General features: G+C 33.5%; 1 protein-coding gene across 2 annotated transcripts in view; it reads left to right on the plus strand.

Annotated features, from left to right (window-relative positions):
* LOC134255799 (T-box transcription factor TBX2-B-like) overlaps positions 1–9,794 on the plus strand; it is a 16,382-nt gene extending 6,588 nt beyond the window's left edge. For both annotated transcript variants that reach the window (XM_062738340.1, XM_062738341.1), the window contains exons 3-6: positions 1,119–1,265; positions 1,559–1,635; positions 4,483–4,643; positions 7,941–9,794. In XM_062738340.1, the coding sequence (XP_062594324.1) occupies positions 1,119–1,265; positions 1,559–1,635; positions 4,483–4,643; positions 7,941–8,851 (1,296 nt within the window). In that variant the 3' untranslated portion in view covers positions 8,852–9,794. The remainder of the gene's footprint in view (positions 1–1,118; positions 1,266–1,558; positions 1,636–4,482; positions 4,644–7,940) is intronic.
* The last annotated feature ends 4,117 nt before the right edge of the window (positions 9,795–13,911 follow it).

A 13,911-nucleotide genomic window follows, 5' to 3' on the forward strand; every position in this document is an offset into this window, starting at 1 on the left:
GCATTAATGAACAGAAAAAAATAAAGGAAATTGAAAGTGCAGCAAAGGCCTTTATTTTATTGACCGTTATGGAGCAAATGATAAAATATCGATGAAAATGTAATTTTTTCCCATCAAACATTGCAACAGATAATATCCTACATGTATAAGATGATTTATACATTTACTAAGTTTATTGTAAAATTATTCATAACAAACAATATTTAGAAATATACAATATTTTGAAATATAAACGACTTGCAAAAGAATAGACTTTATGTTACAGTTTGAGAAATATATACTATAAAAATATTATTCAAGAAAAAAATTTTGGATTTTGTCTAAACATTTTCTCGAAGCACAAAAAATTTCCAAAAACAAAAGAAAGACATCAGTAATTTTCACAGTATCAGAAACAGATTTTGATGTCACATTATTGATTGAAAAACCGTTATATACCCGGCACTTTGTTTCTGTTTGGTTCAGCTACGGAGAAGCGCTTCTTTTTAATACTAATAACTATATATCTTACGGGCGGTCTTGCACAGAATATGCTGTTTTATATGCAGATTTTTTGGCTATAAACGTGGGTGGCGTGAGGATATGAAGAGAACTTTATGTTTCGACAGTTATTAGTTGTATTCATATATTCTTATGGTGTTGGTATCAACGTTATCATTTACGTAGCGTTAAATTGTAAACAAATAATAACTCAGGCGCTAAATCGCGGATTTCAATGGCGGAGGGAGAAGTGTAACATTACGTCAGACGTGATTCGGTCGTGTAGAGTTACCAGTCACCCCCGGGTCCTCTTAGCGACTTAAAGCTGACGAGTTTATTAAACAGGTTCTATAGACACATAAAAAGAAACAAGAGACAGTAATCTTCTTGGCTTTGCTTGCATCCATGAAGATGTTTAATATGATTAAAGCCGTTTTTTTAAAGATAGAATCATTGTCATACTTTGTGTGATATTTTCTGTATAAAAATATCTAACCTTAATCATTATCTTCGATGAAATACCTGCCTAGTTTAATCTGACAAACCCCTGTTTAAATTTTTATTCATCACAAATGTGAGTAATTGATTTTCGAATCTATCTTGTACATTCAGGAAATAAGCTTATTTTTTTTTTTCAGACTATTCTAAACTCAATGCACAAATACCAGCCTCGTTTCCATCTTGTTCGGGCCAATGACATTCTCAAGCTTCCCTACTCTGCTTTCCGGACGTACGTCTTCAAAGAAACGGAATTTATCGCCGTCACAGCGTACCAAAATGAGAAGGTGTGTGTGTTTGTATGTAGAATAATATACATAAACTACTTATTGAAGGCGCCGGGTCTTCACGCCTTAGCCAAAATATGAAGCTCATCAGAGACATAGTGCTCGAAAAAATAATAAAAACAAGAAGGAACTGCTATAACACCTTTTGGCAAAATTGTTTTGTGTACACTAATGATGTTACCTACACCAATTTTCACCCATTTAACAAAATAAGATAAAGGATATATGTTTGTTATATACTTCTTAATTTTATGGCTTTTTTTGTTAAATCCAAATATTACTCTCCCTTTCAGATAACACAGCTTAAGATTGATCACAATCCTTTTGCCAAGGGATTTAGGGACTCGGGAAGCGGAAAACGTGAAAAGAAGTAAGTCTGTTTACAAATGACATCTCTATCAACCCCCGTCACCGGTCATTAAAGGGCATTTACAAGAGAAATATGAACCCAGTAATCTAAAGACGCCATCAAACCGACACCGGAAGAATATTGACAATAAATGTCACGTGGCCGAAAATGACCAATGATAATGTGCAATATGGCCGTTTTGCTTTGCGACGGCTGGTAGCCGTTGGAATATTTCTGCCCCGTCGGTCAAATCATCATTAACATTGTGACTTTCATCGTATAGCTGAATATTCATTTATCATCAACTTCATTAATTGAAAACCTATAATTATAATATTTATTTGCACTGAGTGATGCCATGTTTTCAGGCCAATGGACGCTGATACTGTATTCCTTGCGCGTTATATCATATCAAAAGAAAGCAATCAGGAAATAAAAGAAATAACGACTGTGAAATTGATAAGTAAATAGAAAATTAATGTTTTGAGGGCTTTTATGTGTTATAAATAAATTAGATACTTAATATAGTTATTTTTAAAATTATAAACAGAATTCCCTTCCAATTAAACTATAAAGTCCTGGCAGTTATTTATGTATTTTAATATTTGATAATTGTAGCAAAGTTATTAAAACAAATTTGACTATAAATCAGGTTTAATTTATTTTTTGAATTATAGGATACAGTGTACATTTCAATTTGTTTTATAATTTTTTATACACGTATAACCACGGCTACGCATGACGTTTACATGTACTCGTACGATTCTGTGGATTAATAAACAAATTAAATTAACTGAAAACAGTTGAAGAGAGAGAGAAAAAAAACGAGGACATACTGGTATCAAGTCATTCAAAGTAAAATTTTAAAAAATGTATTTAAAACTTGTTTTGTTTTGTTTGTTTGTTTGTTTGTTTTTTTTTTTTGGTTTGAAAATTTTCAAAGAGTTAGATAAAACTTATTAAATATTTTGCTCATTTTACTTTGATAATATACGAGGGTTGTCTCAGAAAAACGTTAACTTTCTGAATATTTCAAATACTTTTCAACCAAAATTAATATTTTTTGCTTACTGTTTGAAAATGATCTTTTTGTAATTTTGACAAAACATTATACAATGTAGATCTGTGATGTCATATGCATATAAAAATTTACTACTTTTATAAAACGTACATTCAAAACATGCTTCTTTAATGTCAATCTTTTAAATTAAATTAATTTTTCAAAAACTAAGTTGGTTAAGAAACGTAGCATTGTTGTCTATATTTAAAAAATGATGTAATTATGGTAATGAAATTAGCATGAAAATTTTTTTTTTTTTTAAATTGTAAAATATTTATGCCATCTTGTCTCTTCCTTTCTGCCTTTTCTTGAGAATGAAAGTACAATTTATCCTTGTTACTAATTAACAAATCGTGTGAATTTAGATCCCTTCTGAATTAGGGCCTATAACCTTTTTTAGTTATGATGTATGATTATTATTGTTGATTCAAAAATACATCAAAATCCCTCTAAGGTTTGGTTTACAACTTAAGCAAATGAAAATATAAATGTGAACGTTTTTTAAAAAAAATTATCCTGTTAATTATATTGAATCCTTCACAATTAAGAATATCGTAATTTGTTGGCTTAAAATGAGCCGAAAATTTTATTTGCCCAAATTCTCGAAAATTTTGTTAGGAAAAGAGAAAATATAGATTGTATGTAATTTATCACGCGGATAAAGATGAATTCCGGGTATTTGTTGTCGAAATTTGGAAGAGAGAGAGAGAAAAAAAGAGAAAGAGAATGTGTCCAAGATTCCATAAAACACATTTAACCCAATGAACCACTAAAAGGAGAAGTGAATATGTCTCTATCGTCTTGCTCACAAGACAACCAGCCACTATTCCAACAATTCTAAACGACAGAATCTTTCAAGAAAGCTTGAAATTCTTCCGTACCCAGACCAGAGACATGAGTGCTATCTTATCATTTTTTCAAACAAAACTTTTGACGCCCGGCATCGATATTCAGATATTAAAATTCCCTTTAAAAGTCTCATCTATCTGTCAGGCCCTCCAGAACGATGTCCGCCATGGAGAGAAATTCCTCCGGATAGATGGAAGCCGAGTCGGTAACCCGGCTAACAGAAAGGCGCTCTGTGGGATGAAAATGTTGGCTCTATCAGAACGGATTATTTGGAGCAATTGAATTGTGTTTGAATTAAAGTGTGGTCACACTCCGGGCTCAGTCGTAGCGCCAGTCCTCTTGTGTATATGACTTTTCGCCTCGATTTTAAAACGTCTTAAACACCAGCTAGCTGGGTTGCCATCCGCTAAAGATGATTTCATAGTCGTTCATCACCCGTCGCGTCAAATGTCTCGGGGAAATTAAATTGCACTTTAAAACATTAGATTCTTAAGTATCATGTATTAACTGTTTAACAAAAATGTTTACGGTTTTGTTTATCTTTCGGGAATGCATGTAGACCGGAAGTAGATACTAGGCATGGAGAGAAAAATTTCTGAAACAATCCATCAATGTCTAGTGTCTATACTGCAAACAATATCATTTCATTTGATTACTAACTCTTAAGACAGACGGGATTGATTTTTGTTAAAGATGCAAAATGTTCGAATCTATTTGTAACAAAATAAAATAATTCTATCATAAAAATGTCCAATTTCTTCATATAAACGAAATGGAAACTTGTTTTGAAGATTTCATTTTTCTCAATTAAAAAATAAATTTTTAAAACCCATTCGATTCTATGAAAGGTAAAGAAATTTTATTATTTTAACGAAAACATAATACGAGAAAACTAAAGAAATTACTTTCCTTTTACTTATTGGCCATTCGATTACGAATATTTCTTATTTATTACACAGACGTCTTCTGATAAACTCTATACATCAGTCCTCGTCAGCCTTCACGGACGAGGGATCTCGAGTGGACGATCCACAAAGTGACGAAGATGACGAGATTTGTGTTGACGAGACTGATGACGTCACAGAAGACACGGTGTCCATACTATCCAGATTACATTCAGGTATGACAGTTTAAATATTGCAAAACAACAAAAATTTTTTTTAACTGCTGATGTTTGGGAAGATACATACTTCTTTTATCCGCCCATGGTAAAACTTGGGACCTAGGGAAATAAAAATAATAATTGGATAAGACAATCTGCATGATTAGAGCAAAGGGCCAGACAGCCTTAACGGTGGTGTCTGTGTATGTAAAAACCCCCTCTATGTTGTCTATTTCAGCAGTAAGTGGATAAGCTTTTTCTGTAGACTTAGGGTAAACATTTCCCAGTTTTGTCGTCTTACGAGCGGCGCCTACATATTTACAAACCATATCTTCTAAATAAACACCTACACTGCTAAAAAGAACTAAGATTGATCCTGTTTAAAAATAAAATTCTGGTCCATGTGACCTTTTTTTAAAATTCCCTTTTTTTTTTTAAAATTGATCCTGGATCAAAGACATTGTTTTATGCACTGCTTTGACGATGTCTTTTTTATTTTACTCTTTTTATATTTATTTTGTTAAGAAAATTATAATATTTTCTCAGGTCTTTGAACTAAAATCTACTTGAAGTTTGTGCAATAAATACAATTTTAAGGAAATTTTACGTGACAGGGTGTTCAACGTTGTTTACACGTATAAAATGTGGTTGGCGTAGAGCTCTTCATACAAGAAATACAGGCGCCGACGTTATATTAAAGTTATGAGCTTTTAAGCCTCTTTATATAACTATCACACTTCAAGCCCCGCCACTTCAGACTTGGAACGAATACATACGCCTTCCTCTAATACAGAAAATGACATTTGGATTATTTTGTTTTATGGGTTGCCTACTAATGTCAAGGATTGAGTGTTTCTGAAGTAGAAGAATATTTTCCAAGCTTGTGTATTGCTCGGAGAAAACACTAAAACATTTGTTAGTTAAAAAATAAAAACACAGTATAAACCGTACACAGAGAAGGGGTCGTTGTTAAACAATTCAAACTCAACAAAAATGTTTTCATTCAAAAAATGAGTCAAAAAGATATTCAAATAAACACAATAATTGGCAGCGAACACGAAAAATGGAGCAAGAAAATGTTTGTGGATAGAATTTGATTCATTTAAAAAGAAAAAAATCTTCGCTAAAAGGCATCCAGGAAAAAAAGTACGCCTTTATGAGAAATGTATAAATACAAGTTTTTTTTTTCTCTCCGCTTGAAGTGTTAAAGTGTTGTTGATGAAATTTTTCTTCCCATCCTCCCGTTACACCTTTTCCTTGACAACTTCACTCACACCAAATTGTCAACAGTTGTTACAAAAAGCCTACAGCCATTTTCATTTTTTTTTCTTCAGTTTCACTTTACGTATAGGCTATCTTGTAATATTCTGAAAAATCTTTCAAACTTAAATGTGAAATAGCATCTGCTTGAAGTCAAAAAATGTATGAAAATGATTGCCGATGACAGACGAGGGGTTCTCGCCTTTGATTGTGCTGAATTATAGATACGTTATCCAACACATTTTTACCCATTTATTTTGTCTTTTCACTTAACTGTAAACAGAGGTCGCCTGATAAGAAAAATGTTTCTTCTTTATTTCTCCACGTCTCCTGATATAAATAAAAAAATCGCTCCTTGTTGATACTTATCCCGTCTCTGGTTGACTTTTATCTTGTACACATTTCTGTGTGGTATTGCTATTCTCTTGGATCGGGACTTTATCAACATGATATCGCGCGTTTCACGTCGAGAAATCCACACGTTCTTGCAGGATAGCATCAGAATTTTTCCCAAATCTTATTTCTGTGGTGCCAGTGGCGTATCAGAAAGCTTTATACGTCATACTGTCCACGGTGTAACAACCTAATAGTGTGCAGAAGAATGTTATTGGCGGAAAAACACGGTTCTGTAGCTGTTATTGCGCTGTAGAATATGTCTTTGCACTTTTCGACTGTGCCTCTCGCGGAGAAATTTTGTCCCATTGTGCGTAAACGATGGGAAATTTTCCAAAAGTGAATGACTAAAATGTCCGGGCTTATAAACAGTAGCTGCAGAAATATTTATAGAAAACATTGGATATTTATAAGTTTGTATCTGATATGCAGAACTAAATTAGGAATGGAAAAAATTGTCAGGAGACGGAAATATTTGCGCACTTGCAAATTCCGTCTTGTGGTGGTGACCAAAAATAGTCCGATATAAAAAGATAACGAAAGGAAAAACTGTACCAAAACCTGTATCCAAGTAAAAACTGAACAGCCAAGATGTCTTTTACTAATGTGCACTTATTGTCATGACTTATATAATATCTAACACATCGTATTGGCAGGAAGGTGTTTATTCGATACAAGATTTAAACCTTTATCAGAGGAGAAAAAGAATGAAACGGACTATTTACAAAGGAGTACACAAGCATCTTATCTTGTATTTACACGTTATATCAAACTACTAATTTGGAGCTTACAACGACAAACTCACACGTTAAGATAAAATAAGTAGCATACACAAAAACTGAAATCCGTTAATCACCGCTAATCATTATTCAATCTTTTATATGTATACATTTGGTTGGTCTCAATGACCGGAACTTGAGTGATTATTAAATTTAATCAAAGTATACACAGCGACACAACAAAGCACAGAAAATGTCTAAAACCAACAACAAAGGTGGTACTTTTCACGGTATCTACCGAGTTTAGTTGAAATTACGCAAGACGACTTATACATTCCCATTCCAAAAGACACTGTGTCTACAAGGCTGCCAGAGTTTCCTCAAATTCTATCGTTGTCATAAATAACCTTGCTTCCGACATAATTTACCTCCTTTTGAATGGGTTATGATGAAAGCATTCCAGTCACTGCAAATTTAACACTTCCAGATCCAAACCTCCCCCAGTATTTAATTCTCTTTTGTATGAAATCTCGGCCCTTCTCACTCCCTGCTGTTAATCCATGATATGGGCGGAGACCAACAATAATGAAATTTAAATGAACAGTCAAATCGTAGTGAGAACTACTTTATTAGCTTTTTTCTGTCAGTTTTATAATTTATTATTCTATAATGAACCACTAAAAGATTTTCTTTCAAGAGCTTAAAATAACGGTTTCCTTTAGATGAAGACACGAAGAAGATAGAGAAACTTTTACTTATAGTTTTTCATACACCGTAGCGGATGAAAACGTTATCATTATGTTCTAAATACAGCGGAAGTTTTTCTTCATACATCTCACAAACTGATTTAAAAAAAAAATCATATTGTAATTTTCCAAAATTCATCATGAATGTGTTTGACAATTTCTAATCAACAAAATCTTCTTTTTTTTTTTTTTTTTAGATTTCAAAGCTTCTAATGCTGAAAATTCTCAAATGGAATCTTCAAAGACTCCTGAAAAATCCGATACCCAGACAAGTGCTCCAGTCCCTAGTGCTACATCAACCCCGGAACCGGCACCCAAATCTCCGGAAGTTTCTACAACCGAGGAAAAGTATACCGAATCAAAACAGCCAGAAACCGGAAGTGATTCCCCGAGATCTAGTGAGAGGAGTTCACCGGAGCGTGACAGATCTCCTGGATACAGTAGACTGTTTTCAAAGGAACACTCTAGTCCCCCAAATGTAACAGTTGTTCAGCCTTCAGTGACGCACCCAATGTTCCCATACCTATACCCGTATACATCCTCAGCATCTAGTTTTCCATACCCTATGAGTCATATGTTGTTCTCGGGGAACTCTTCTCTCTCACAAGGTCTGCAAATGCCATTCCTCACTACCTCAGGACATTCAGATCTAAGTCATATACCCGCTCACGCTTTATCGTCATTGAACCAGTTTTCCTTACAGAGTCATCTAATGCAGTCAAACTATTCTAGTCTGTCGTCGTCACTTAGTGGAAGGAACCCGACTTCCCCAACGGCGCCAATCCCAAACACCCCTCTAGGACCAATTTTTCCCAGCAGGTCAAACCAAAGGTTCTCCCCTTATTCATACTCCTTATCAAAATCTCATAGTGAAATGTCTCCTAATTCTAGTGACAGTGGGATCAAATCTTCATCTCCTCCGAATTTTGCCGGTATTACCCGACCTTCTCCGATTCGACCCCGAAGTCCACTTTCTCATCATCTCTCGCCAGTGACGGCACACTCGAAACCACATAGCGAGCTCCGGAGCATGGAGCAGATGCTTAATGGACTGGACCGTAAGAAAGCACTAAATCATGAATCACACAGTGTAGCTATGGAAAAATGAAGACGTTATTGTTCATAATTGCTAGGAAACATATTCGTTTTCATGGTAGTTCGGGTCTATGATGACGCGCAGGTTCAATTAAGTGCAACATGCCGCTCAACAAAGAATGAATATGAGGTCTGTCATTAACGACCGTCTTAATTATCTGGGCAGTGCTAGAGAACAAAGACGCAAGTGGATTAAATTTCAGAAATTTGTCACCGCTGCGTGATTTTTGTGTACAATGGACTGCAGTCAATACGAAACTTGTCTATAGTGCTCACTCTCAACAGACTAATCAATCGTTACAAGACAGCTGAAATTTCACTTTGTAAGAAGTGTTCTGATTGGTTGAAAGAAGGATCGAAAAGAAAAAAAATATTTGATTGGCTTTAAAATTAGGTTATATGGGGATTTAATTGTAGATATCTTTTTAGGTGTGTTGAGCAATGCGGGAAGTGTGCAAATATACAAAAATGTCCATTGTCTATGTGTAATGTTTGTCGATAATGTCATGTTCTCAGGTTATGATGTCTTTCCTTTCATGTGTATTACTCTTTTATTGTTTACCTGTGTCAAATATGCTATGACTTATCATAAAAATATAGTTCTATTTATTAACTCTAAATGGAAGGACTGATTCGTTTTTTTTTTACAATATAATAAGTCATGGACTTAGCTTGTTTTTTTTCTAAGACACAATTTAAGTTTCTTGCTTGTGTTAATGGTGCTATTTAATTTTTTTTTCCTTTTTTTGTTATTAATTTGTTTTACTTAAGCAGCATTAAATAATAAAAATAGAATTAAATCTTTATGTATTAATTTTTGCTTCAGGCATCATTGTTCCCGTGTCAATCGGTTTTCTGTAAAATTGTCATAAAACCAATGATTCCATGTTGTGAAATGTTTGTTGATCATAGCAACATTTTTCAAGAAAATAAATTGTTGATATGAAATAGAATAACGACTGAGTATTGTTTTCAGGACAATATAAATTAAGAAGGAAAATATAGGTTTAGTTAGCTTTATTTACTGCAAATAAGAAGTGTTTTTCATTTGATTTAAAGCATTGGAAGCAAGGATATGCCAATTTTGACTGATTTTTTTTAAAAAGGTTAAGAAATACGAAACTGCAAAACAACTATAGCATTCAGACATAAAACACAAGTCTATTCCATGATATTGTTTTTTAAAAGCAAAATTTTTTTAATATTCTGTAAAATAAACTTTATAAAATTCCACTTTATAACTAATGAAGATTTCTTGTTTAAAAGAAAACCTGCAGTACATTGGGTTGAAAGTTATTCAGGGTTTATCTGATAACTACTACAAGAAAGACAATGAAACGAAACATCTATAAAACGGTATTTTTTTTAAATTCACATTTATTTTTTAAAACACTTGGGAGTCTAGTTTTTATTAAGTATTTTCACAATTGGTTGAATTTTGTAATGGACCCCATAAAAAAGCAAATCCGGATATACATCTGTTGTTTTGAAATCGGCTTCGGTCTACACGTGACAGTTGTCACTGACAGTGTTGGTTTATTTCGTAAAAAACAATGAATTTGATACACAATTAAAACAGATATTTAAAAATCGGGGTTATATCAGATGATAGAATCTATATAGTGAAAGAAAATAGAACCGTTTTGATTCATTTTGAGCTATGGATGTGTCACATATGGTGATAAAATACGATATACAAATCGCCCCTAAACATTTCAACATCCGTTTAGATAATCAAGCTTTTCCTTTCATTCGAAATGATACCCGAGTAACTGTGTGCAATATTTTTTTTTTTGTGGCAGCAGATTTCAGTAAATTGGAGAGAGAGAGAGAGAGAAAGAGAGAGAGAGCACGATAAAGAGAAAATAATGAACTACAAAAATTAATAATGAAGCAATTAATGAATCTTAATCCGTTTTAAATGATACAATTTTTGTATAAATGAGAAATGAGCCTGAATGTTTTTCATCGCCAATTTGAAATAAAACGCGTTTGGGTGAGCTTTGAAGAGCGCCGTGTACCATTTCGCCGCCACGACGATTTAGGGAGCGATAAAGCATTAGAAAACTCTTCGGGAGGTGTGCGCAAAAGATAAGGAAATATCCGGGGACAAAATTTGCCAGAAAATGTATTCTGCAAAGACGATATTGTGCAATAATTCCGTAATCTGAATTTTGGGAAAAGCAAGCCCAACACATTATTGGATATTCTGAAAGTTGGTATCAGATTATTTTCGTCTCTTGGTGTTATATTTTCCCAATTTGACGGCTTCTTCAAAGGTCAGCTTTTTACAGCAGACGAGTTCTTTCCGAAGCTAGCGCGCGGCGCGTTCCCGCTGCGCCCTAGACGATTAGCAGATTGTATCAGATTATGCTTAATTTTAATCAAATCAAATAGGTTTATTTTTCATATTACCGTCTTGTTTAAAGGCAAATTGATGCGATGAAATGACAATCGAATTCCTTTCCTGCTGGGAACGAAAACTCTTCTATAATTAGGTAAATATAAATGCATTTTAGTGTAATGGGATAAACTGAAGCCGAATTTTGACAGCTTAAGTATTGAAACCTACTCATTACATTATCTTTTTTTTCAACTGCTGCAATTCATTTTTACTGGAACAACAACTCTTTTCCCAAAAAAGAAAGAAAGAAAAAAAAAGAACTGGCCATGCCTAGAGACTCAATATCTTTGTGTTTTACATCAATTCCATTTTTTTTTCTATCGAACATATTTTTTTTTTGTCCCCCGCTTGAAAAGTGGGGGATATTAATTTGGGTTTGTCCGTCCGTCCGTCTGTCCGTCCGTCCGTCCGTCTTTTTTTTTAACGCTTTCGTTTCCACACATCGAGAACCCTTTGAGCTTTTGCAATGAAATTTTAGCAAATTTAAAGAAGACCCCTATTGATTTTGAGGTCAAAAGGTCAAAGGTCAAGGTCATAAATAAGCAAAGTAAAAATCTTTCCACACGATAAGAACCAGAGCTATTGCAATGAAATTTTATATAACAACTCCCTGTAGCCTAATGAAGACCCCTATTGATTTTGAGGTCAAAAGGTCAAAGTTCAAGATCGTAAATTTATACATTCTGTCTGTATGTAATACTATCATTTCCAGGCGATATTTCAAGAAGATTTTGAGCTTATGCAATGTAATTTTATACCAAAACCCTAGGACGTCTCTCGCCCCTCTCAAAGTGCCCCGCCCCGTTTGTTTTATTAGTATTTATAGTATTACATGGCGCTATTTTTAGCGCAGGGGCATGAGGATAGTTATTGCGTATAAAACAGGTTCTCGGCGGACTTTATGTTCTTATTACATCTATTAGAACTGTTTAATAAAGGCTAAATAAATCAAACACCATGGATTGTGTAAAATTTTGAGAAAATGAAAGAAAACATGAATATATAATGTAGTGACTTTTTAATACTTTTGATTAAAAAACACCGTGGTGTATTTTTCTGGTTAAATGTTTCATTTCACCTTTTTTTTTTTTTTTTTAAATACTTTTTTTTTTTACTAAATGATAGTATTCAGCATGTGAAATGAAAAATTTATGAGGTTATAAAATCATTATTACAGTGTGATAAATATTCCATATAAAAAAATCTTCTATACACATAATAAAGAATAAGCAATCAAATCTTTGTATGAATATTGACATACATGTATTTTATTTCCTTCAGTATACATATACATTTAATAATTCTACAAAAAACATCGTTTTGAATTAGCTTGTTAAATTTACACTTTTTTTACATTTTTATAAAGAGAGGCCAGTCTCAAAAAAAAATTATAATTTGTACAGAGTAAAAATACAGTATATTTCATATTTCAATACCGCCACGCTTATTATCTGGATATCAGATGACCAATGACGACAATGAAAGATTAAGTATTTTAAATGATTAGAAAAAAAACTTTTTTTCTGGTTAAATGTTTCATTTCAATATTCTTTATCATTTAAATTGCAGAAATCTCGGTGTCGAGTGACAGATATCTTCTTCAGACATGTAAAGCGAAAACATTATTTTATAAGTTTTCAAATACATGTATATTTTTATTAGAAAAAAAACTCTTTAAAAATACTAATTAGTTAAAAGAACAAGGGCATCGCAAAGGGAAGCATCACTCGCAGTTCCTCAGATGACTCGTACCTCGCCCAAAACCTCGGACGTCGAAGATGTTCTACCATCTTGCTGATTCAGTCATGTGATCTTATTTGAATTTCTTTGAAATGTCATAATTGAAATATGAGTTACTCTGTGGCAAGGCCAACACTTTGTTAATCCTTTCAGACCCTACTTACATAAGGTTGTAATAAAAACCTATTTACAATGAAGAATTAGACAAATTAAGAAACCTTTTCGAAGAAATTTATGCAGAGCGAAATATGAAATGAGTGACAAGGCAGTTTCCGGCGGAGAAATGTATCGACCTGATGCGTATTCCTCCACCAATCACATCCGAGGTTTGAATGAAGCGTAGCGAAGATGAGCGGATTCAGCCGAAGATTGTTTTAATGGAGCGTAGCGGATTCAGCCGAGGATTGTTTGAATGAAGCGTAGCGGAGTCAGCTGAGGATTGTTTGAATGAAGCGTAGCGGAGTCAGCCGAGGATTGTTTGAATGAAGCGTAGCGGAGTCAGCCGAGGATTGCCGATTGAATCAAGGCAGCATTCAACATCGATCCCGATGCAAATTACGCCACTTCCGTTACACAAAAAGGAAACAAAAGTACTACTTCCCCCGAACACACACACATAAGTGCGTTTATATATCCCTTCTAACTTTGTTCGTACTTTCTTTGAACGTCTAAAATTCAGAGTAAATATCAATACTTTTAGACTAATGTTCATTTAAAATAAATTCGCTATATTGTGTATATTTATATATCCAATTGTATAATTTCTATTTGAAATCAAATGTATCTGTCAAACCTTAGTCACTCTAGAATATTTTCTAAGAATATTTCAAGAAAAATTTTAACATGGGAATATTGACATTGATTATTTTATGTAGATATCACGCCGCTCTTCCTTTAACTTTTTATACTTAAAAACAGTTCTTTTTTAT

The sequence above is a fragment of the Saccostrea cucullata genome, unplaced genomic scaffold, assembly GCF_032062105.1.
Source record: "Saccostrea cucullata isolate Sc308-1 unplaced genomic scaffold, CSIRO_AGI_Scuc_v1 ctg5, whole genome shotgun sequence".
Classification (NCBI taxonomy): Eukaryota; Metazoa; Mollusca; class Bivalvia; order Ostreida; family Ostreidae; genus Saccostrea; species Saccostrea cuccullata.